Here is a 25,808-nt window from a genome sequence, read left to right as displayed (position 1 = left end):
CGGTAGCTCAACATTAACCCTGGAAATGGACATGGGGGAGGGGATGTCAACCCAGAATAACATCATCTCTCGAAAGGGGGCTTAAATTCATCAGAACATATAAATAGCGTCGATTCATTTCAAAATGCGTGGGTGTTTTAAGTAGATCCTGCTGTTGACGAGGCTGGGTTTCAACCGCATGGATATAAAACATGACAGGTCTGTATTTGGACCAACGCAGGGAAACACCCCCAGGTCACAGGGTCCCAGGTGGGATTGTCTGAGCCTGTCCCATGTGATTAGTGTGTTGATTTGAAAAAAAGAGACCCAGCTGCCAATGGGAGAACGGGCAAACAAGCTCTTTTTACAGTATAAATGGCTATGGTTTACCAAGCTCTGTAGAGGGGCAACCAAACCTAATTACAGTATGTTGCAAGATGACACATAAGTGTGGTTTCTGCTCTCTATAGCTGGCACTATCCCCATGGCTTCAAACAGCAATGAAAAATAAGTTTGGCATTGTTTACTGACACAAGAATACCCTCAGAAATGTTGACATTGATTCGTCATGACAATGTACTGTGGATACTGGATACAGTTGACATTAGCATATCAAAAGAACACTTTGAACATCAAGACAAAGAGAAACTAAAAGAACAGACATTGTGTTTAATTCCCATGTTAGTTTATTGTGTAATCAGTCTTTGACTCAACTGACAATAGAGAAGATTACTGAAGCTACAGTATCTAAATATATATTTGAGAAAATAATACTGTATTTGTGAGAGGACATGGTGTTTTTCCAGTAAATCTCTAACATACAATATATACAGATATTTCATATTATACATATATACTGGTATATACACAATCACAAAAGCATCACATCTGAAACTGGATTCATCTTGACCTATGTAGCTAAACCTCATGAAATAAAATACATTCTTATCTCTGCTTATATAGGTGGATTTCAAAGAATAGCATACTCTAACGTTTCCCATAAACATACAGTACTGGTTCTTTAAAAAATATATACTAATTTTGGTGGGTTATAATGGCACAACATAAAGGGGAGGTAAAGGGCGATGAAATCTGTCATTCTAAAACTAAGAATCCCATTAAAGTGACGCTCCAAAGGTTTTGTATAATTTCAGCCAGTAGTTTTGAAAGTAGTGCTCTTGAGCCAAAACTGGTACACGAAAGTAGAAAACAGTTGAGTACTATGTCATCCACTTCGTATGATATGTTAGGAAGTTGTAAGTGCCTAAGATCTCGGACTGAATCTTTAACTGTGAGAATTTACTGTTTCCTATTTCAGTTCCTATTCCTAACCGTTCTTTATTTCCTGGTGTCGTTGGTCATATCTAAAGGTAGAATAACATTGCTTATAACTAACTTTACTGTGCAAGAGCCAGAATCCTTTTCATTGTATGACATTTTCAGTGAACTCTACCATCATTCAACAACCCTGGAATGAAAATGAGCCAATATAAGTCTAGACATATGTCATTTGTTTGTTTCTGATAGTAGCAGGGCAGAACATGTGACATATCTGTCCCTCTGTTGCTCTACTGCTCAGAAAGAGCATTTCAACTGTAATAAATTAGGACTTTGACCAGACCTTAAATAATGATTAACAGGGTGTGGACTCATTTTTAGGGTTCCTCAGCATTTAAACTCAAAGGGTTTTGCTGATCTTTTAATTAAGTCAATACTTATCATGAGGTGGCTTGGATACCCCAGCAGTAGCAAGAAGCAACATGTTTAAACAATGGGTTACAGCTTATCATTGTATTGTCTCTTTTAAACAATGGGTTACAGCTTATCATTGTATTGTCTCTTTCAAAGTGGAGATGACTAAACTGACCTTTTCATTTTAGCAACAAAGACTTCAACACTTCATACCATCACATAATCACATGCAATAACGGACATCACCATAACATGACAAGAGTGAAATGTGATTGACGTGTTCATTATTTAGCTGAAATATAAATAGGACATGTTTTATATATAAACAGTCTTCCTCTTTAGTGGGAAGCAAGATAGCAAAGCAGCTGTGCAGGTCACTTCTGTGCCTTTAAGCAGCTTTTAGACATCACATCAACTGAGCCAAGGCAAATGTTCCCCACACAATGACTGGGTGTTGTGTGCAGCCAGTTAAGTGATAGCATTCTAGGACACAAGAGGTAAGTTGGCCATGCCTGAACCCTGAATAGAAGCTGTGTGGAAAATTTCTCGGTAGTTCACATGATCCTATGTAATGCCGTAGAGGTGTGAAATTAAACAAGGTACATGTATAGTACTGTGTAAACTGCTGAGGGTGACGAGCAGGCAAAGGTTATCTCTAGGTGCAAGACAGTGGAGGACAGAGGATGTGTCTGTAATGGGACCCTATTTCCTATATAGTGCACTACTGTTTAACCGGACACATAGGGCTCTGATCAAATGTAATGCACTATGTAGGGAATAGGGTGCCATTTGAGACCCCTCCAGAGTGTTGTGGCCGAGGCTGGACAGGAACTCTTCAAATGAGACATGGCCTCAGGCTCCAGGGCACTGGGTGGTCTGACAGGGTCATAAACAGGTTGCATTCCACTTCCTACCTACTACCAGCTACATGCATATTAGTAACATGCTGATTGACACATGAGATATAAAAACAATTGTTACTCCAATAGTATAACTCATTGTCAGTTTTGGTGTGCAGCGCAGTATCTCTACAGCCTGTGTTGGTGAATCACCCTGTGTGTATTAGAAGAGACACCGCATTACAACGGCTTTGCGCCCCCAATCTAACAACCAAGTATCCAAGTGACAAGCTTGCTAATGCACTTAGTGGTTTCTACTTGGTTCGTCCTCTCGCTGCAGAACTGGATAAAGAAAGTCAAGTTCTAGAAAGTCACTGAAGATTCCTTAGTTTCATTGAAAGTCAAGACTCCAGCCAGAGTAGCAGCAGTGGACCTGTAGCTGACTGCTAAGGCCACGTGTTGCGGGCTCTGTGGGGTCTGTGATAATAAGTGCAGCCTGGGTAAGAGGTTAGGGGTTAGTAAGGCCTGGCCCTGTCTCACGTCGCCACCTGCTGCACTGAGGAGTGTTCGTGAGGGCAGGGTGTGTCCCTGCAGTTTAGCCTCTTTAGCAGCCGCTGCAGCTTGTGGGAGAAGTTCTTGTTCATCTGCCTGTACATGAGAGGCATGGCGAAGCTACTGGAGAAGGCCAGCAGCTCCGACAGACACCTCAGGAAGAAGTAAATTGTGAGCCGCTGTTTGTTGTTGCTGCCGTAGCTCCCCGGCGCCCCGGCTATAGTGTGTACCAGTAGAGTCATGTAGTACGGGGTCCATAGGACAAACTGCATGCAGACAGAGGCCAGCAGCAGCCGGTGGATAGAAGGGTCCAGCCGGGATGAGTCCTGGTCCAGCGGGGTGGACTCCTTCCTAATGCGGAGGATGAGCACGAAAGCATACAGCACGGCCACGGCCGGAACCACGTAGCCAATGAACATCATGATGGCGTCCGCAGCCTCCTTGTTCTGCATCTTGGAGCACTCGATGATCTTGGTGGAGACGTGGTTGCACACGTAGAAGAGCAGCGAGGAGAAGCTGGTGAGCACGGCGCCGCCCCAGATGAACCCGCACACGTGCTTGGTGTTGTACACGCTGGACATGTAGGTGCGTGGCAGCGCTCGCTCGATGTAGTAGTCCAGGCTGAGCAGTGTGGTGGAGTACATGATGACCAGGGAGGAGATGTTGAAGAGGATGAGCAGGGTGATGTAGATCTCATTGTTGTACTCCCACACAGGCCATCGTGTGAAGCTAGGGCCTAGCAGCTCCACGGGGGCCACCAGGTTGAGGACCAGGCCAGCGATGGCCATGTTGACGAAGTAGACGTCCGGCATGGTCATGGACATCTTGTTGGAGAGGTTGACCACCACCAGCAGGGTGTTGTAGCAGAGCCCTATGGGGAAGCACACCATGAGGTAGAACAAGGAGAAGACGGAAAGGACGAGGCCAAAGTCCTGGCAGAGCCGGTGTTCGGAGCTGGAGTCCGTCTCATTGTAAGCCATACAGCTCCACATAGCTAGGGCTCTGAGAGAGGGCTGCACTGGTGCACTGGCTTGGCTGGAGACAGACAGAGAGAGGAGAACAACATTAGTTAAGTTATCTTGTTTTTCATTACATGAACAAGTGCTGATGTGTGGTCAAATATTAACACTGATGACTGAGGCGAAAACAGCTGATGTGTGGTCAAGTATTAACACTGATGACTGAGGCGAAAACAGCTGATGTGTGGTCAAGTATTAACACTGATGACTGAGGCGAAAACAGCTGATGTGTGGTCAAGTATTAACACTGATGACTGAGGCGAAAACAGCTGATGTGTGGTCAAGTATTAACACTGATGACTGAGGCGAAAACAGCTGATGTGTGGTCAAGTATTAACACTGATGACTGAGGCGAAAACAGCTGATGTGTGGTCAAGTATTAACACTGATGACTGAGGCGAAAACAGCTGATGTGTGGTCAAGTATTAACACTGATGACTGAAGAGAAAATGTTCTCCACCCTCATGTCTCCCCCTCTCCTTCCTACTGTTTGAATTAAAATCACTCAAATAGGAAGAGATAATGCGTTTCCATTCTCTTTTAAACAATCTCATAATCCATCATGAAGAAGATCAGTAGATTGTTGAAATATTTTTCCATGTGGGAAACAACAAACTAAACTAAACAACAGGCACTGTTTTTTCTCATTTCAAGTGTTTCCTTGAGACATGTTCTAGGACTATCTATGTTATTGGAGTCATTCTTGTGGTTCTTTAAAAGTGAGAAGAGAGAAGCAAGCAAGACTACACACACACACACACACACACACACACACACACACACACACACACACACACACACACACACACACACACACACACACACACACACACACACACACACACGGCATGGCTATTATGCCTGGGGTAACACCATTAATTCCACTTCATTGCATTTCACTGGCTGAATAAAAACTCCTCACAATATGTTTCATTGGTCAGCTCCAGCCTTAAAAAACGTTCTTTCTTTCTGCAGTGTTCAGGGCCTCTCCTGCCAGAGCAAGTGAATCCCTTGTTCTGATGGAAGAATAACATGCAGGGGCCAGGCTGCCTTTGGAGAGTTGCCCTTGTTGTCCTTCAGATGAAGACCTCCCTCTTTACTATAGCCTGACTCTGCAGGCCGCTTGGCTTCTACGTCTTCCAATCCATGTCTCTTCCAATCCATGTCTCTTCCAAAGCATGAGCACCTTCTGTTCAGGTTACTACACTGGTTTGTGTGTGTGTGCATTTGTGTGTGTGTATTTGTGTGTGTGTATGTGTGTGTGTGTGTATTTGTGTGTGTGTGTTTGTGTGTGTGTGTGCGAGCGAGCGAGCGAAAGAGAGGAACAGAGACGAGAGAGAGAGCTAAGGAGTTTGCGGGATGTTGCGGGTGATGGGTAGATTTATAGACGGTGAAATGTGATGCAGCCCCCCTGCGCCTGGCCGGGCGGTCCCAGGGAGGGGTCAGTGTGGAGTGGACTGAGCGTGAGGTTGGAGTTCAGGGTAAGGTCAGAGAGAACGCCTGGGCACATGGAGGGGGGAACGGCCTGACTGGGGATCAAGCCTGCTGCTTGGCGCAGTGAGAGCCTGCTCATTAAAACACCAGTTACATAACTCTGCCTGCCGGAGTCTGAACTGGAACATGCCAACTCAGATCATATTAATTCTGCTCAGGAAGAAGTGAAAGCATACGCTAACAAAAGAGCTTATGTCAGGAGGGAATGGAACAAGGGGAGAATTCTCAACATTGTATTCAAGCTTGGACAGTTCAAAATGAAAAATATAGAATCAATGATAAGATTCCCCTAAGAGAGACGTGGGGTTTGATGCTTCGGAAAAGCGCGAGACAAAAAACATATGATTTTAAAAGGTTGGATGAATCAACTGGTGCACAAGCCGCTCTCGTGCAAAGTAAGGAAGCATATTTACAAGCTCATATTACGTGTTTACCTGGTGACCGGTCAGACTACTACAAAATAACATTTCCAGACAATGTTTTGGAAACAGAGCAGACAGATGATTTTGTTTGCAAGAGGTTGAGGCTGGGAAGATACCACAGCCAGTAAAGAGAACATTCCTTCTTTCAATTACATAACCTCAGTTTCTGCCTGAGGACACACACACACACACACAGACACACACACACACACACACACACACGGATATTGACGCCACACACTCACACAGAAACACTTTCACATATGCGGCTGGTACTCTGTTTATTATCTATCCCGATTACCTAGACACTTTTACCCCTACCTACATGTACATATTACCTCAATTACCTCGTATCCCCGGACATTGACTCGGTACCGGTACTCCTTGTATAAAGCCTTGTTACTGTTATTGTGTTACTATTTCCATTATTATTATTTTTTGCTAATCTTTTCTAACTTTTTAAACTGTGTTGTTGGGAAAGGGCTCGTAAATAAGAATTTCATGGTAAAATCTACACCTGTTGTATTCGGCGCATACAAAAAATACAATTAGATTTGACACACACACACACAGTGTTCCTGTGTGCTCCTCCACACCTCTCCAGCTGGCTGTAAGGAGAGTACACTGCATGGAGGGGCGTGCAGCAGGGGGGCGGTGTACGGTTACCCTTTCAAAAACTCCCAGATGCTTTCCTTTCCCAGAGACAGGTGAAATGGGGCTGCCACTGCCCCTGGTAAAAACCACTCTAAAGCCACCAGGTGACTCGTTTTCTGCTCGAGTTTAAAGGGGTGGGGGAGGGCTCACTAAGACTAAAGACAAAGGCATGTGAGTAACCTGTCTTTGGGAATTACACCCTGCCGTACTGAACAGGAAGAACAGGTGTGTATCTTGAGCTCGCAACCCCTTAGTTAGAGTCGGTCTCTCCTCAAATCAAATCAAAGTTTATTGGACGTGTACACAGTTTAGCAGATGTTATAATGGGTCCCTATAGTGGGTGCAGCAAAATGCTTGTGTTACTAGCTCCTAACATAACATACAGTATATGAATAAGAATCCAGTATACACAAAACATTAAGCACACCTTCCTAATACTGAGTTGTGTCAAGTTGGCTGGATGTCCTTTGGGTGATGGACCATTCTTGATACACACAGGAAAATGAGCGTGAAAAACCCAGCAGCATTGCAGTTCTTAACACACTCAAACCAGTGCCTGGCACCTACTACTACACTCCGTTCAAAAGCACTTAAATATTTTGTTTTGCCCATTAACCCTCTGAATGGCACACATACACAATCCATGTCTCAATTGTCTCAAGTCTTAAAAATCCTTCTGTAACCTGTCTCCTTCTTCTACACTGATTGAAGTGGCTTTAACAAGTGACATCAATAAGGGATCATAGCTTTCACCTGGATTCACCTGGTCAGTCTATGTTATGGAAAGAGCAGGTGTTCCTAATGTTTTGTACAGTCAGTGTATAATTAAGCAATACGGCCTGAAGGATTATGGTACATGGCCAATATACCACGGCTAAGGGCTTTGATACTGTCACGCCCTGATCTGTTGTGTCCTTGTGCTTGTCTCCACCCCCTCCAGGTGTCACTTATTATCCCCGGTGTATTTATCCCTGTGTTTCCTGTGTCTCTGTGCCAGTTTGTCTTGTTTGTCAAGTCAACCAGCGTTTTTCTGTCTCAGCTCCTGCTTTTTCCAGTCTCTCTGTTCTCACCCTCCTGGTTTTGACCCTTGCCTGTCCTGACTCTGAGCCCGCCTGCCTGACCACTCTGGCTGCCCCTGACCTCGAGCCTGCCTATCGTCTTGTACCGTTTGGACTCTGACCTGGTTTATGAACTCTCGCCTGTACCCGACCTGCCTTTTGCCTCCCCCTTTTGCTATAATACATATCGGAGCTCAACCATCTGCCTCCTGTGTCTGCATTTGGGTCTCGCCTTGTGCCTTTATAGATACAGCCCTTAGCCCGTGGTGTATTGGCCATATACAACAAACCCAAGATGCCTTATTGCTATTATAAACTGGCTACCAATGTAATTAGAGCAGTAAAAATAAATGTTTTGTCAAACCTGTGGTATCCGGTCTGAAATACCACGGCTGTCAGCCAATCAGCATTCAGGGCTCGAACCACCCAGTTTATAAGCATATAAATATGAATCCAGTATATAAATACGCAGTGTGTATAAACGGTGTAACAAAACTGCAATGTACAGTAGGACATTGCAGAATGAGCAATGTGAAGAATACAGTATATGAATACACAGTGTGAAAAACACTAAATGTCTCTATATTCATGGGACAGCAGTGTTGACTGTGCGAGTCCTCTTAGAGACGTGGACAATGTGTTAATAATGAACACAGCAGCCTAATGGGCTGTGGAAGTATGTGTGAACAATCAAAAGGCACAGCACACAGCGTGCTTGAGATGTAATCGCCCTTTATGTCACACTGTCATCCCCTCTTAATTACCCACACCGAACATCAAAACACAACTCCTTTATTTTGTATTCCAGTACAATCTTCGTGTTGGAATAGACCGCAGATCTTCTCTGTAAATCTCTTTTCATTCACCAGTTTTCCAGAACCTTTTCTCTGTCAAGAGACCATGACAAAACGTGGACTGGGATGGTAGACGCATTCCTAAGGATGTGAAGATAGTGAGCTACGCTGCTGACGCTTCACTGACAGTAACAGGCACGTCAACACAACAGGGCATTCCATAGACGCTTTCTTCACTATAAAGGGCACCTGGTTGAGATGGGAAAACGCCATTCATAGGACACCTGGTTGAATTGTAAGAAGCCTTCGGTGAACAGTATGTCACCAAACCCTACCATAATTGTGGTATTACACTAGCCTGGGCCAATATTTTATGCTGTAACCATAGGAGTTCACTACAACACATTTAGTATGGGAACACCAAGATATTACAGCTGACCTGATCCAAGACAATCTGCTCATTTCACTCATCTTCAAGGTTCAATGTTGTTAGTTTAATATTACCAGAAGTAGAAAAGGAGAAACTCTGCTTTGGCAGGTCCCCTCCCTCCAGGCTGGGTGTTCAGGGATACAGATGGATTTGATATCTCAGGGTTATTGATGTGAATAGTGTGACACTCTGTGATAGGCTCACACCCCTCACTTCCCCTCTGGAACGTACAGCTATTTCCCAGAATCGCCTGAATGACATCACATGTGAGCGCATACATGTCTCTAATGGTGTTTGATAGCTAGAGCAAGAGCAGCTTTCTGGAAGGATCATACTGCACATTTGGAGACTTACTTTCAGATGTTGCGCAAACTAACAACAGAGCATTCAATCAACTCTGAATCTAACCGCAATTAGATTAGGCCAACATTTCATTCAAACTCATTTCATACCATACAAGCAATTTCCTCTGCTCAAAAAATCTATCTATTCTCCCAAACAGGATAACATTGGCATCGCGTCTGGTTTCACACCGATTGTCCTCTTTGCACTTCGTTTGAGGAGAGGCTAGGAGGCTAGGAGGGAACACATTAACATTTCAGAACGATGTGAGAATACGTTACTGTTTCATGAATAATTCCACCTGTGAAAGTCCTTCAGCTCTCATGAATAGCTCCCTTTGATATTCACACCTGCTTTCGCTTCCCTCAGAGTAGCATAACAACCGAGGGGAGCGGCGTGTGATTTGTGTGAAGGTGCCCGCTCTGGTGTGCCGCAGGCTTAGGGTTTGTTATATACCATAACGCTCAACAGTGTAGAACCTGGTGCATTTTCACTCATTATAATTAATGGCCTAGCGTGACTTTGTTACACAATCACAGCAAAATGAGGAGCAAAACTATGCATTGTGATTTTGTATGTCATGTGGCAGGTGGCTTCTCTTACGACTTCAGTGCAAAAAAACGGACTTATTTACAGTATTGCGGTAAATAGTTCTGTTCATTTTGTCTGACACACTCTAATCTACTGACTTTATTCCACACCTCACCTCTGTGCTTTCTATTGATAGTCCAGCCAGTCCTTAATCTCAGCCAGTCTGTGTACTATACATGATAGAAAAGAGGATATTTGTTTAAATATTGCATAATTCCTGTAAACAATAATTCCTGTTTGGACGGCACTCAGTGAAGTGATTGAAGGAAGACAATGTTGATGACGAAATGGGAAAATGTGATATGTCTCTTATGTAATCCAGTAGAAATATGTTGTCAGCTACACACTTGGAAAAACCCACCTGAGTGCTTCCCCTAGTTCTCATATAGGGGAATGCTGCTACTAAAAAAGCATGAATTCATGTAAACTAATGAACTTCTATTCTATATTGGCATTCCAGAGTTTTTCTTCATAAATGGCTTGACAAAATAATACAGTATTATTAGAATTTTAGCCTATTCAGGTGGGATGGAGTTTTTGTCCCATTGCATGACATCATAATCGGATCGGATTATTCTGACCAATGACCAGTCATATTTTATTTGCATATGTATCCTCCTAATTTGAAGGGGTAAGTGGGAAGGCTCTAGTGCAGGGGTATTTAACTCTTACCCTACGAGGTCCAGAGCCTGCTGGTTTTCTGTTCTACCTGAAAATGTATTACACCCACCTGGTGTCCCAGGTCTAAATCAGTGCCTGATTAAAGGGGAACAATTAAGAAAAAAAGCAGTGGAACTGGCTTCGAGGTCCAGAGTTGAGTTTGAGGGCTCTAGAGTCTAGATCACACGTGTCAAACTCATTCCACGGAGGGCAGAGTGTCTGGGGGTTTTCGCTCCTCCCTTGTACTTGATTGATGAATGAAGGTTACTGATTAGTAAGGAACTCCTCCCACCTGGTTGTCTAGGGCTTGATTGAAAGGAGAAAAAAATAGCACCCGCAGACACTTGGCCCTCGGTGGAATGAGTTTGACACCCCTGGTCTAGAAGATCCTATCCGCCAATCAGGGCTGTGTATGTAAATATATTTACATTTGTATCAACACGCCACACGATCAGACTGAGCATTTAAAAGGGAAAAGGAGCCTTAGGGAAATAAATGAAAACATGTTTTTAAATAAACACGCACAGTGATTTATTAGACATACAGTAATGATTTAAGAATACAATTAAAAAGACTGCATGGGGGCTTTAAGTAGCAGTTTCAATGCAAAATAGGGAGAAAATAATCACAGGAATCTGTGAATATTTTCCAAAATATATGTTTTAACACTGTAATTAACCACCACTGAGACTTTTAACGAGTAGCAAGTGTATCTATATCATAAACACAATTTAATGCATTAGTTACCAATTAAGTAACAACAACATGATGATATCAGTAAATTGAGTAATATGGAAGTTACATATGAGTAGGCTACTATATCAAGGGATGCCAAAGCACAGCCAAAATGTCCTTCCCAAATGACTTCTCATGTAAATACACACTGAAAAAAGTATGTTTGACAAGAAAGTGTGTAATTGGTTGCAGGGCAAGTACATTTCTAAAACCAAAGTAATCTGTGAGCGCATGGCCTGTCAGTCTTCTTGAACATCATGCCACCTGTGAAATAGTTTCCCATGATTTACTTGTAAAATGACTCATGTGAAGTTCACAGAAGCATATCGAATTAGGTGACAAATAAAAGCTAACAGTCTATATTTTCAGGAAATGAAGGCATAGATACATTTTTCATCCATTTTCCATATTAAAAATTAGGCACAAGTAATGACTTTGATTTCTGGTCAAACAGAATGAAAAGAGGTCAGAAAACACTTCCAAGAATTAGGAATACATCAAAACACAATAATGTTGAAGTAAAGACCTCTGACAACTAATATCAATATTTATATTTCGTTTTGGCGAAATGATTTGCCTTCTGTAAGTTTAAGAAACATTGCCTTGTGTCTTTTCACTGTTACTAAAAACCCACATATCTTTAAGATAGATGTTTATTTCTCGCCCTCATGAGGTGGGAGGATAATGAAAGTTAGCACCTGTAACAAGTAAAGGTAGACCTACCAATGAATGTTTTTACTGATACACATTTTTATTTATTAACACTTTTAATTCTATCACCAAATCAATTACAGAATTGTGAAAAATCAGTAACAGAATTACTGTAATTGAATTGGCAACAATGGAAAATCATAGTAGTCACAAACCAGAGTTGGGTCATCTGCTACTGTCCTCCCTTCCACTGGCATACTGTTATGTTCAGCTCATTCTTTCTCTTTCTGTTGTCTGGTAGTCAAAGCGAGAGTGTGAAACCCCTCCCTCTCTCTGCCTCGCTCTTCTCTCTCTTGCCAGTTAATGTTACTTCTCCCGGCTCTTACTGACACCTACCCATGAGCCCCCTCTCTTTCCATTTACTGTAAACAGCATCCACTCTGGCTGTCGTTGGATTCTAATGAACTCTGCCCCCAAACAAGACCAAATTTGGTTGGTCTGGACTGGACCAAATCTTAACTAATCATAGACGTCTATGTTTCACAAGTTTGGACAGCACAGTACAGTAAGAGTACCAATGTCCAATGTCTGTAGGAGCGACTGGCCGCATCGTGGCCCCACACACCACAATCTGGAGCCCTATATGGGTGAATTCAGGGTTCTAACAGTTATAGGCATTGGTACCTCTGTACTCTACTGTGCTCTACTATGCTATACTATGATGTCCAAACTTATGAAACATATACGTCTAGGACTGGTTGAAATTTGGTCCGGTCCAGAACAACCAAATTTGGTCTTGTTTGGGGGCAGAGTTCATTAGAACAATAGCTAATGTGTAGAATAATACCCAAAAATGCAAAGGAGGATATTGCATATTTCTACCTTCGTGTACCTATTCAGGATACATCACCATGAAGATAATGACATACCCATAATTATGCATTTCTATGTAGTACAGATCGGGGACCCATGATGTAATTACATTCACATTACTTACTGTAGTTCAATAACCAAAACAGATTTTTTTAAACTCAAGGTGTCATATTATAGCTGACACCCCATTATTTCTGCATCTCTGAATCTTAATTCAGAGCCGATATTTAACAGAGTTTTGGTAAAACGTGGTCGCATTACAAACTGAGGGAGATTTTACTGTTACCAAACTTTGCACCTGCACCACTCTTACAGTAAATTTGTTTTTGTTCAATTTTCTGTGTACATTTTTCAAAGTAGTCCTGGTGCATATAGTTGGTTTGTTAAACTTTGAAATCAATGGTTTTTGTTTGGCATACATTTTAAAGTGGAAAATCTGAGTCTGAAAATAATTCTGTTACGTGGAATTGCCCTTCAAGCAATAGATCCATAATTACACTTTATTGCCATGCTAAGTCACAGGTGGACTTTAACAACATGGTCTCAGTGCATTTCGTATTATTCTGTACGGAAATCTAATACACTCCATTTGGTATGATATGTTACGTTTCGTATGTATACATTTGTGGATGTCATCTTCCATTTATGTTATGTTACAAATTACAAATCGTATGATATGTTATGAATTGCAAATCAAACAATATGTAACGAATTTTGCAAAATCTACTAGAGGTCGACCGATTATGATTTTTCAACGCTGATACCGATTATTGGAGGACCCAAAAAAAACGATACCGATTAATCGTCCGATTTTTTTATTTATTTATTTGTAATAATGACAATTACAACAATACTGAATGAACACTTATTTTAACTTAATATAATACATCAATAAAATCAATTTGGTTTAAATAATGCAAAAACAAAGTATTTGGAGAAGAAAGTAAAAGTGCAATATGTGCCATGTAAGAAAGCTAACGTTTAAGTTCCTTGCTCAGAACATGAGAACATATGAAAGCTGGTGGTTCCTTTTAACATGAGTCTTCAATATTCCCAGGTAAGATGTTTTAGGTTGTAGTTATTATAGGAATTATAGGACTATTTCTCTCTATACGATTTGTATTTCATATACCTTTGACTATTGGATGTTCTTATAGGCACTTTAGTATTGCCAGTGTAACAGTATAGCTTCCGTCCCTCTCCTCGCTCCTACCTGGGCTCGAACCAGGAACACATCGACAACAGCCACCCTCGAAGCAGCGTTACCCATGTAGAGCAAGGGAAACAACTACTCCAAGTCTCAGAGCGAGTGACGTTTGAAACGCTACTAGCTAGTCATTTCACATCGGTTACACCATCCTCATCTTGGGAGTTGACAGGCTTGAAGTCATAAACAGCGCAATGCATTGCGAAGGGCTATTTGAATGAATGCTTACGAGCCTGCTGCTGCCTACCACCGCTCAGTCAGACTGCTCTATCAAATCATAGACTTAATTATAACATAATAACACACAGAAATATGAGCCTTAGGTCATTAATATGGTCGAATCCGGAAACTATCATCTCGAAAACAAAACGTTATTCCTGTTACATTGCACAACCTTCAATGTTTTGTCATAATTACGTAAAATTCTGGCAAATTAGTTCGCAACGAGCCAGGCGGCCCAAACTGTTGCATATACCCTGACTGCGTGCAATGAACGCAAAATGACACAATTTCACCTGGTTAATATTGCCTGCTAACCTGGATTTCTTTTAGCTAAATATGCAGGTTTAAAAATATATACTTCTGTGTATTGATTTTAAGAAAGGCATTGATGTTTATGGTTAGGTACAGTCGTGCAACGATTGTGCTTTTTTCGCAAATGCGCTTTTGTTAAATCATCCCCCGTTTGGCCAAGTCGGCTGTCTTTGTTAGGAAGAAATAGTCTTCACAGTTCGCAACGAGCCAGGCGGCCCAAACTGCTGCATATACCCTGACTCTGTTTGCAAGAGAAGTGACACATTTCCCCTAGTTAAAAGAAATTCATGTTAGCAGGCAATATTAACTAGATATGCAGGTTTAAAAATATATACTTGTGTATTGATTTTAAGAAAGGCATTAATGTTTATGGTTGGCGCAACGTGTACCTAAGCGATTATATGCAACGCAAAACAGGCTAGATTAACTAGTAATATCATCAACCATGTGTAGTTAACTAGTGATTATGATTGATTGATTGTTTTTTATAAGATAAGTTTAATGCTAGTGAGCAACTTACCTTGGCTTCCTACTGCATTCGCGTAACAGGCAGGCTCCTCGTGGAGTGCAATGTAAAGCAGGTGGTTAGAGCGTTGGACTAGTTAACGTAAGGTTGCAAGATTGAATCCCTGAGCTGACAAGGTAAAAATCTGATGTTGGAACATATATATATATATATATATATATGTAATCGGCCAAATCGCCGTCCAAAAATACCGATTTCCGATTGTTATGAAAACTTGAAATCGGCCCTAATTAATCGGCCATTCCGATTAATCGGTCGACCTCTAAAATCTACAACATGTTACAAACTAACAAAACGTATGATATGTTACGAATTCCAATTTGTTGTGGTTAACGATGGCTAGGTGGCTAATGCTAACGTTAGCTAGCCCTAGGGGTTAGGAGTTAGGTTAAAGGGTTAGCAAAAATATTTAAGGTTAGGGTTAGGGGAAGGGTTAGCTAACATGCTAAGTAGGTGCAAAGTAGCTAAAAAGTAGTAAGTACCGTAATTTCCGGACTATTAAGCGCACCTGAATATAAGCCGCACCCACTGAATTTAAAAAATATATATTATTTTGAACATAAATAAGCCGCAGGTGCCTACCGGTACATTGAAACAAATGAACTTTACACAGGCTTTAACGAAACACGGCTTGTAACAAAAATAAATAGGCTTTAACGAAACACGGCTTGTAACAAAAATAAATAGGCTTTACCGAAAAATAAAAAATTTGCAGTAAACAGTAGCCTACCAAGAAAGTCATTGGTCACTATCTTCCTCCTCCTGTGCACTGAAACCATCTCCTTCGGTGTCAGAGTTGAATAGCCTCAGAATTGCTTCATCCGATATTGGATCGTTTTCATTGTCGTTCTCGTCACTTTCATCCGGAGGCAAATCCCCCGCTGAGCCCTCTTCAACACGCAGCAGTCCAGCCTTTCGAAACCCGTTGATGATAGTGGATTTTTTGACAATGCTCCACGCTGTCAGGACCCACTGGCAGACTTGACCATAAGTTGCTCTTCGCATGCGGCCCGTTTTAGTGAAGGATTTCTCCCCACTTGTCATCCAAGCCTCCCGCTGAACACGGAGCGCCACTTTAAATGCACGATTTACACTGATGTCGAGTGGCTGCAAATACTTTGTTGTGCCCCCAGGAATCAGGGTGACAAAATGACTACCGTAATCAGAGAGCGCTCGATTTAATCGAAACAGTAAACAAAAAAGTTGTTTGACCGTAACCCGTTTGGCAATTTCATTGGTCTAATGAAAGCTTCATGCCGCCAAAAAAACTGAGCACGTCACAGAATGTGTTTTTTTGGACAAAACAAATTTGAAAGCAGGAAAAATCCATATATTAGCCGCGTCATTGTTTAAGCCGCGAGGTTCAAAGCCTGGGGAAAAAGTTGCAGCTTATAGTCTGGAAATTACGGTAGTTACAAAGTTGCTAATTAGCTCAAATGCTAAAGCATTCCGTGATGAGATTCGAACACGGAACCTTTGGGTTGCTAGACATTCACGTTATATACCTACCCATCCACCCCGACCAACCACCCTCTTTTCATTTTATGTAACCATACCAAACATAACATAACCTATATATACAAAATTATGTGGACACCACTTCAAATTACTGGATTCGGCTATTTCAGCCACACCCAATTGCCGATAGGTGTATAAAATTGAGCACACAGCCATGCAATCTCCATTGACAGAGGTATGGCCTTACTGAAGAGCTTAGTGACTTTTAATATGGCACCATCATTGGGTGTGACCTTTCCAAGAAGTTACATTTCTGCCCTGCTAGAGCTGCCCCAGTCAACTGTAAGTGCTGTTATTGTGAAGTGGAAACATCTAGGAGCAACAACAGCTTGTGTGGTAGACCACACAAGCTCACAGAACGGGACCGCGGAGTGCAAACTGTCTCTGGAAGCAACGTCAGCACAAGAACTGTTTGTCGGGTGCTTCATGAAATGGGTTTCCATGACCGAGCAGCCGCACACAAGCCTAATATCACCATGCAGAATGCCATGCATCGGCTGGAGTGGTGCAAAGCACCCCGCCATTGGACTCTCAAGCAGTGTAAACGTATTCTCTGGAGTGATGAATCACGCTTCACCATCTGGCAGTCCGACAGATGAATCTGGGTTTGGCAAACGCCAGGAGAACGCTACCTGCCCCAAAGTATAGCGCCAACTGTAAAGTTTGGTGGTGGAGGAATAATGGTCTGGGGCTGTTTTTCATTGTTCTGGCTAGGCCCCTTCGTTCCAGTAAAGGGACATCTTAACGCTACAGCATACAATGATATTCTAAGCGATTCTGTACTTCCCACTTTGTGGCAACAGATTGGGGAAGACCCTTTCCTGTTTCAACATGACAATGCCCCCGTGCACAAAGTGAGGTCCATACAGAAATGGTTTGTCAAGATCGGTGTGAAAGAACTTGACTGGCCTGCGCAGAGCCCTGACCTCAACCCCATTGAATACCTTTGGGATGAATTGGCACACCAACTGCGAGCCAGGCCTAATCGCCAAACATCAGTGCACGACTTCACTAATGCTCTTGTGGCTGAATAGAAGAAAAGGGTCCCTGTAGAAATGTTCCAACATCGAGTGGAAAGCATTCCCAGAAGAGTGGAGGCTGGGGGGAGCAACTCCCTACTAATACCCATGATTTTGGAATGAGATGTTCAACGAGCAGGTGTCCACATACTTTTGGCCATGTCGCTTATGTACTAATTTGAGTGTCCCGTATTTACGTGTACTATGTCTAGTCTATGAGACCAGTCTTACTTTAACAGTAGGTTCATGTAAAATGTCCATATGTTTGTAAGTTATATCATCCTTCAAATCAATGTTGTTGATGATAGTCACAGTATGATCTACCTATGCATGAATTAGATTGCTGGTAATAGGGTCTTTAGTGATTACGAAACCTATTTGTGCAAGTGTTTCCAGAAACATTAAAGCACAAAGCTGTTAAACGATTACTTTTTCGTAACTTATTGAACTGTCTAATGTAATACATCCTGCTAAACTAAAAGCAATGTATCATTATATATATCCGTTACAGAATCTAGACTCGCGGATACATTGTATCCATTTGCTTGCAACCTATTCGGCGCCGATTTCCTATGGGTGCTACCGACCATTGGGAGCTAAACGAGGATAACTGTCATCTATAGAAACTATAGATGACATAACATCTGTGAGGCTATTGTTGACCACTACATTCAAACACACGCTATATTTTATCATAGCCTACCTATTTATTCTACAGCCAAATTAAACAGTAAATTCAATGCTTTCGTCCGAACATAGATAGGAAATATGTTTGTGTGGAACTCAATATGCAGTCTGCTGAAAAATGATACAAACATTTTAGGAAAACTCACCAGAAAAGTACAGATTTGGCACGGCGACAAGTCTACGGAGGCATCGGGTTTTGCTGTACTTCCACTGACATTTCTCTGTAATTACATTTGGTGTTCACTTGTAACAAACGTCGTAACCTTTTCTATTCGGAAGAAAAAAAAAATACAAAAACGGTATAGTTGGATCTATTACTTTTTGCGTAGTTACTTAGGCTACTGCTGCATTTAGCGATACAGTTTCTAGTCTGACGAGGTTTGTTCTCGAAAGGGGAGGACGTTGACAACTTACTACGAATTGAGTGGTACTGAACCCTACAGTGTATACACACGTGACCCTCCCCCACAGTCTCCTTCGTTTCGTCGATGAGGCCCGACTCGCCCTCGACGCACTCATTGGACGAAGCAGATCAGAGGGGGAGTTGGATGGACTCTCAACAACATACCCCGCTTTTACGTGCGCAAAACACCCAGTCATACCGAGGGAGCCTGACAGCAGTTTTCGGCCAGTAATGTATGCTGTTAGATGCAGAAAGAGTTTGTTGGAAAATCAGTTTTACTTTGAGTTTGCCGTTATCAGTGTTCTGTGTTTTTATCTTTCTCAATCAATAATAGCCTACTATTCACTGTACTTGTGAAAATTGTCTGTCTTCAAAGTGCATGTATGCAATGTATATCACAATCACCTGCTTCTAATATAAATCTGACAACTCCAAACGGATACAGCTCTAATTTCTGGAAATAGAAATGTATCTAGTAATAAGCAGATATTTTGATTATGCATGATGTAACAGGATTATATCTGGACATGGAATGCCTGTATCAGATAACTGGAGCAAAGGCTATTTTAATACTCTAATCTTTCACACCTCATCTCTGTGTTTTCATTTGATAGTGTTTACATAAATAGATTTACCAAATCTGCATGGAATGCTAATAATATGGTGGGATGAACTGCCCTGTGGTCTGTTTGTCAACTGTCTGGTATGAAATGATTGGTGTTTGACAGGAGAGGGTTGTGGTTTGGGGTAAGTTTGTGTGTTGTCCCTGACATGTCCCAGAGAGGCAGGTCTAACTTAACCCTAACTGGAGAAATCCCAGAATCAGACAAATCTATCCTGATCTACCACTGGTCTGGACTGGTGGACTTGGCAGGCAGAAATCTAACAGCAGTCTCTGCTTACTTTAACTGAGAGGGGGAAATCGTATAATACAAACAGGTACTGATGAACAGCATTTTCTTAATAAGCATATACTCAAATGAACAAGAAGGATGTTCTGTTAGTTATAACAACATTTATAACACGATAAGGCACACTGTGGTTGGAATGAGACTACTGGAGTTTGCTAAGAAGATTAAGGATTACAGAAGAAGTGGCCAACTGTAAATACTTCACTACCGTTTATGACCCACATACTCTATCTATGTGCTGACCCACACAGAGAGAGGGTTTGAAATGAACTCTGTGTGTGTTTTAATTGGACAACAGCAAGGTTGAAGCTCATATACAAATGACAGGGTGAAACACATTATTGATCATGCTGTTCCATCTAAATAAGATTGTCTATAAACACTAATCTGTTCATTAATTAAGCAATAAGGCCCAAGGGGTGTGGTATATGGCCAATATACCACGGCTAAGGGCTGTTCTTATGCACGATGCAACGCAGAAATATTCCACAAACCCTTGAGGTGCCTTATTGCTATTATGAACTGGTTACCAATGTAATTAGAGCAGTAAATAATGTTTTGTCATACCTGTGGTATATGATATACCACGGCTTTCGGCCAATCATCATTCAGGGCTCGAACCACCCAGTTTATAATCATGATTATAACAGTGTTGTAACGTCTAGAGATGGATTTCTGACCCAGATATGCCAGCACGATAATTTGTTTGGAAACATACTTATTATATACTACATGCTTGTGTTTTAGATGGGTATAGTAACTATATCTTGTTAAGAGAGAAATCACTGATTGCCCTTCTCGCCATTGTGGAGTAGTTTTTAAGTGGATAATACATCAGATATATTTTATTTTTGGATATGCAGTTTAATAGTGAAACCAATGTTGTTTTTTGGTTGGTCTTTGTTAGACCATATCACACAGAGAAGACATCTACTATCACCATCATGTTACATTTCATTAGTCTGTGTGTCCTGCTAAAACTCCCCTCTCTCAACGGCTCCTTGAGATTTCTCTGAAGAGATTTCACCAGAGGCTTCTGATGACATGATGACATAAGGTCTTTATTAGTGCTGGGCTCCTATGAACACAGAGCCATACTTTCATTTCCTGCTCTGCACCTGAGGGGAAGAAGAAATACGGCAAAATAACAGCCTGGGCCCAACCCTCTGGGTCGTCAGTGGTGTGAGGCATGTGATGGCCTTGCTGCTGCTGTTGTTTCATTTGAAACTTCCTGGTATACACCCTATCTATCCCTCACACCCTCTACTCAAACAGTGAACTACGATGGAGAAGGTCTATTGCAGCTTTTGTAAATAGCAAAATAGTTCGCCCCAAGAGGATCCATGCAGCCGATTCCCTGGTGTAAGTGTTTTGCTCGAACCATTCAATGTGTTACAGTAAGACCATACAGAGGCACTAGGGGAGTATATGAATACCATAGTAGTAAGGATATGTGTGCCAGACCACAATGTTCTCCTCAGGGAAAGGTTATGGTATTGATCTCCACCTTTTAAAAAGGTAAATAGAGCAGAGTTTACGTCATCCTATTGATTGATGTGCTTGAGGGACGTGGGCTCAGTTACGTGGGCTCATATTTACAATACATATCCCCAATGAAAATGGATGAACATATCAAAGTTTTAAATTAAATCAAATTAAGCTTTATTTATACAGCACATTTCATACATGGAATGCAACACAATGTGCTTTACATGAAAAAAACATATAATGGTCTACCTCTTCTTGTTTGTGCTGTGAGGGAAATTATTGGGATTCGTCTGTGTTTGCCATTCATAGAGATTCAAGTGTACCTTTGTGTTTGGCACTGTGGGATTTATGTAACAAAAACACATAAACACATTTTAAAGTCGAGCTTCCTGAAATCCAGGATGTTCTAACACGTAATTACAGGATATAATGCATGGTTGTGGCTGGACAGGTTTAAGACTCAGGGAACTCTAAACAAAAATCGGTTATTTTCACTTCCTCCAGTTCTCCAGCTCCATCATAAAGCCACTTAAATGGCCTCTCGTTTTGAGTTGACTTGTGCTTAAAGTCCCTGGGACAGCCAGGCCTAGCGTGCTCCTTGCCAGAGACTCGTGTCTCGTGCTGTCTGACCCAGTTCCTGACTCTGGAACACAGTCTCTCCCAGGTGTCTTCTGAGATGTTTACAAATCCTAAGGACTACGCTGTTTTGGTATTACTATTTCTTCTGCTGATTTGTTTATGCATTTGTAGTAATAACCGTAAGTCTGGGAAGGAGTAAGGAAAGGGAGGTCGTCTGTATCCAGAGCATGAGACGATTGGCTCCAATTTAGAGTGGATTTGTGAGCTGTCCAGTTTATCTGGGGGAGTGAGGTGCTGGATAGGTAATGCAGGAATTTAAACCTCACGTGTGTCTGTTAGCTTTCACTGTCAGGCAGTGGTGGAAAAAGTACTGAATTGTCATTGTTAAGTAAAGATACCTTAATGGAAAATGACTCAAGAAAAAGTGAAAGTCACCGAGTAAAATACTACTTGAGTAAAAGTCTAAAAGTTTCAAAAGTAAATGGATTTGCTAAAATGTACTCAAGTAAAAGTATGAACCATTTAAAATTCCTTATATTAAGCAAACCAGACGGCACAATTTTTATTGAAGGATAGCCAGGGGCACACTCCAACACTCAGAAATAATTTACAAATGAAGCATTTGTGTTGCGTGAGTCTGCCAGATCAGAGGTAGGGATGACCAGGGATGTTCTCTTGATAAGAGTGTGAATTGGACCATTTTTGTGTCAAAATGTAACAAGTACTTTTGGGTGTTAGGGAAAATGTATGGAGTAAAAAGTACATTATTTTCTTTAGGAATGAAGTGAAAGTTAGCAAAAATATAAATAGTAAAGTAAAGTACAGATACCCAAAAAAACGGCTTAAGTTGTACTTTAAAGTATTTTTTGCTTAAGTACTTTGCACCACTGCTGTCAGGGCTAGGATCACAGCACAGATGCACATTTGAATTCCCTGGGATCTCTTGATTGGGCCAATACTGACTGAAAATGTGATCTTGTTGTGACATTGATTGCAATTGCCTTTGCACGCTGAAGAAGGGCTCATACACAAAACGTTCGTGCGGCAATAAAAATATGTCAATTTAAGTTGATTCACTGGAGTGGTGTCCTATTTTAGTTCTTTGAATGTTTATTACCTCCCAGGTAAACGAAGAAGGAAGTCAAAAGTGTGCCATCTGACAAGATTATAGAGCCCATGTTGCATTTCCCCCAAACACCTTATGATCTTGACCTTGCACAAGCATAGACTTTCCCCTCCCAATCTCATGCAGATATATTACAGTAACATTAACACCATGATAATGGCATTACAAGAGTCTTATCACAACCTATCATTGAGAGGGGGATTATAGATGTACCATTGTTTGTTTAATCTGTGTCACGCACTGACCATAAAGAGCCATTGTTTCTCTATGGTGTAGTAGGTCAGGGCGTGACTAGGGGGTGTTCTAGTTTAACATTTCTATTAGAGGTCGACCGATTATGATTTTTCAACGCCGATGCCGATACCGATTATTGGCAGACCAAACAAGGCCGATGCCGATTAATTGGCCGATTTTTTTCTGCTTTTTATTTATTTGTAATAATGACAATTACAACAATACTGAATGAACACTTATTTTAACTTAATATAATACATCAATAAAATCAATTTAGCCTCAAATAAATAATGAAACATGTTCAATTTGGTTTAAATAATGCAAAACAAAGTGTTGGAGAAGAAAGTAAAAGTGCAATATGTGCCATGTAAGAAAGCTAACGTTTAAGTGCCTTGCTCAGAACATGGGAACATATGAAAGCTGGTGGTTTCTTTTAACATGAGTCTTCAATATTCCCAGGTAAGAAGTTTTAGGTTGTAGTTATTATAGGAATTATAGGACTACTTCTCTCTATACGATTTGTATTTCATATACCTTTGACTATTGGATGTTCTTATAGGTACTTTAGTATTGCCAGTGTAACAGTATATCTTCCGTCCCTCTCCTCGCTCTTACCTGGGCTCGAACCAGGAACACATCGACAACAGCCACCCTTGAAGCAGCGTTACCCTTGTGGAGCAAGGGGAAAAACTACTCCAAGTCTCAGAGCGAGTGACGTTTGAAACGCTATTAGTGCGCACCCGCTAACTAGCTAGTCATTTCAAATCGGTTTCACCAGCCTAATCTTGGGAGTTGATAAGCTTGAAGGGGTGGGTATAATTTGTGGAATGTTCCAACAGGAATCTGTTCCAAAAAACGTAAAGTAAATGGTTGCCGACCAACAACGCATACAAAGTAGCAACGCATACAAACCTAGCTAACTAGCTGCCGAATAGGCATCAACTCACCACGTAGCTTATTCCTAATGTTTGTCCATAGGCAACCAGAGTGAGGACAGACATTTTTCAGAATAAACGTGATGAGTGAAAAACGCAATGAAATAGATCACTTTGTATGCGTTGTTTTTTGGCAACCTTGTTATTTACGAAGTTTTTGGAATAGATTCCTGTTGGAACGTTCCACAAATTATACCCACCGGGCTTGAAGTCATAAACAGCTTGAAGCACAGCGAAGAGTTGCTGGCAAAACGCACGAAAGTGCTGTTTGAATGAATGCTTAGGAGCCTGCTGCTGCCTACCACCGCTCAGTCAGACTGCTCTATCAAATATCAAATCATAGACTTAATTATAACATAATAACACACAGAAATACGAGCCTTAGGTCATTAATATGGTCGAATCCGGAAACTATCATCTCGAAAACAAAACTTTTTTTCTTTCAGTGAAATACGGAACTGTTCCGTATTCTATCTAACGGGTGGCATCCCTAAGTCTAAATATTCCTGTTACATTGCACAACCTTCAATGTCATAATTACGTAAAATTCTGGCAAATAGTTCGCAACGAGCCAGGTGGCCCAAACTGTTGCATATACCATGACTGCGTGCAATGAACGCAAGAGAAGTGACACAATTTCATGTTAGCAGGCAATATTAACTAAATATGCAGGTTTAAAAATATATACTTGTGTATTGATTTTAAAGAAAGGCATTGATGTTTATGGTTAGGTACATTGGTGCAACGACAGTGCTTTATTCGCAAATGCGCTTGTTAAATCAACACCCGTTTGTTGAAGTAGGCTGTGATTCAATGAGAAATTAACAGGCACCGCATCGATTATATGCAACGCAGGACACGTTAGATAAACTAGTAATATCATCAACCATGTGTAGTTAACTAGCGATTATGTTAAGATTGATAGTTTTTTATAAGATGAGTTTAATGCTAGCTAGCAACTTACCTTGGCTTCTTTCTGCCCTCACGTAACAGGTAGTCAGCCTGCCATGCAGGCTCCTTGTGGAGTGCAATGTAAGGCAGGTGGTTAGAGCGTTGGACTAGTAACCGGAAGGTTGCAAAAACAAATCCCCGAATCCCCCCTGAACAAGGCAGTTAACCCCTGTTCCTAGGCCATCATTGAAAATAAGAATGTGTTCTTAATCTGACTTGCCTAGTTAAATAAAGGTGTAAAAAATAATAAGAAAAAAGAAAATCGGCAAATTGGTGGCCAAAAATACCGATTAACGATTGTTATGAAAACTTGAAATCGGCCGTAATTAATCGGCCATTCCGATTAATCGGTCGACCTCTAATTTCTATGTTGGTGTTTTGATATGGTTCCCAATTAGAGACAGCTGGTAATCGTTGCCTCTAATTGGGGATCATATTTAAGTTTCCATTTTTCCCACCTGTGTTTGTGGGATATTGTTTTGTGTTTGTGCATGTGCACCACGTAGTCACGTTTCGTTGTTAGTTTATTGATTTATTGTTTTTGCTTAAAGTTTCACTTTGTAATAAATATGTGGAACTCAACATCCGCTGCACCTTGGTCCCGTTCTTACGACAACCGTGACAGAATATCCCACCAAACCAGGACCAAACAGCGTGTTCACCAGGTAACAGAGTTTTGGACATGGGAAGAAGTGATGGGCGGATGCGAAACCCATCCTTTGCAGCAGACGGAAGGTAATAATGGAGGACAGCGACGACGCCAGGGTTCGCGGCCACAGAAAGCCCAAGGACAACCCCAAGTTTTTTGGGGGGGGGCACAAGGGGTGGTCGGTCGAGCCGAGGAGAGTGCCAGAGCCCGAATGACAATCTCTGGAGGAGCGTGTCGTCAGACCACGGCCACAGAA

General features: G+C 41.5%; 1 protein-coding gene across 1 annotated transcript; it reads right to left on the bottom strand.

Moving 5' to 3' along the window:
* Nucleotides 1–634: 634 nt before the first annotated feature.
* On the bottom strand, nucleotides 635–18,708 carry LOC106601053 (G-protein coupled receptor 146). Its single transcript, XM_014192954.3, has 2 exons — nucleotides 18,423–18,708; nucleotides 635–4,097 (listed from the first exon to the last, which is right to left on the bottom strand). The coding sequence occupies exon 2, from the start codon at nucleotides 4,052–4,054 to the stop codon at nucleotides 3,047–3,049; it is 1,008 nt and encodes a 335-aa protein (XP_014048429.2). The 5' UTR covers nucleotides 4,055–4,097; nucleotides 18,423–18,708; the 3' UTR covers nucleotides 635–3,046.
* Between the last annotated feature and the right edge of the window lie 7,100 nt (nucleotides 18,709–25,808).

This window comes from Salmo salar, chromosome 03 (assembly GCF_965601325.2).
Source record: "Salmo salar chromosome 03, fSalSal1, whole genome shotgun sequence".
NCBI lineage: Eukaryota > Metazoa > Chordata > Actinopteri > Salmoniformes > Salmonidae > Salmo > Salmo salar.
Note: the sequence above shows the minus strand (reverse complement) of the source record. Positions and strands in the feature narration are given on the sequence as shown.

Coding starts and splice junctions, on each gene's coding strand:
- LOC106601053 (XM_014192954.3), bottom strand. CDS start 4,054: ATGTGGAGCTGTATGGCTTACAATGAGACGGACTCCAGCTCCGAACAC.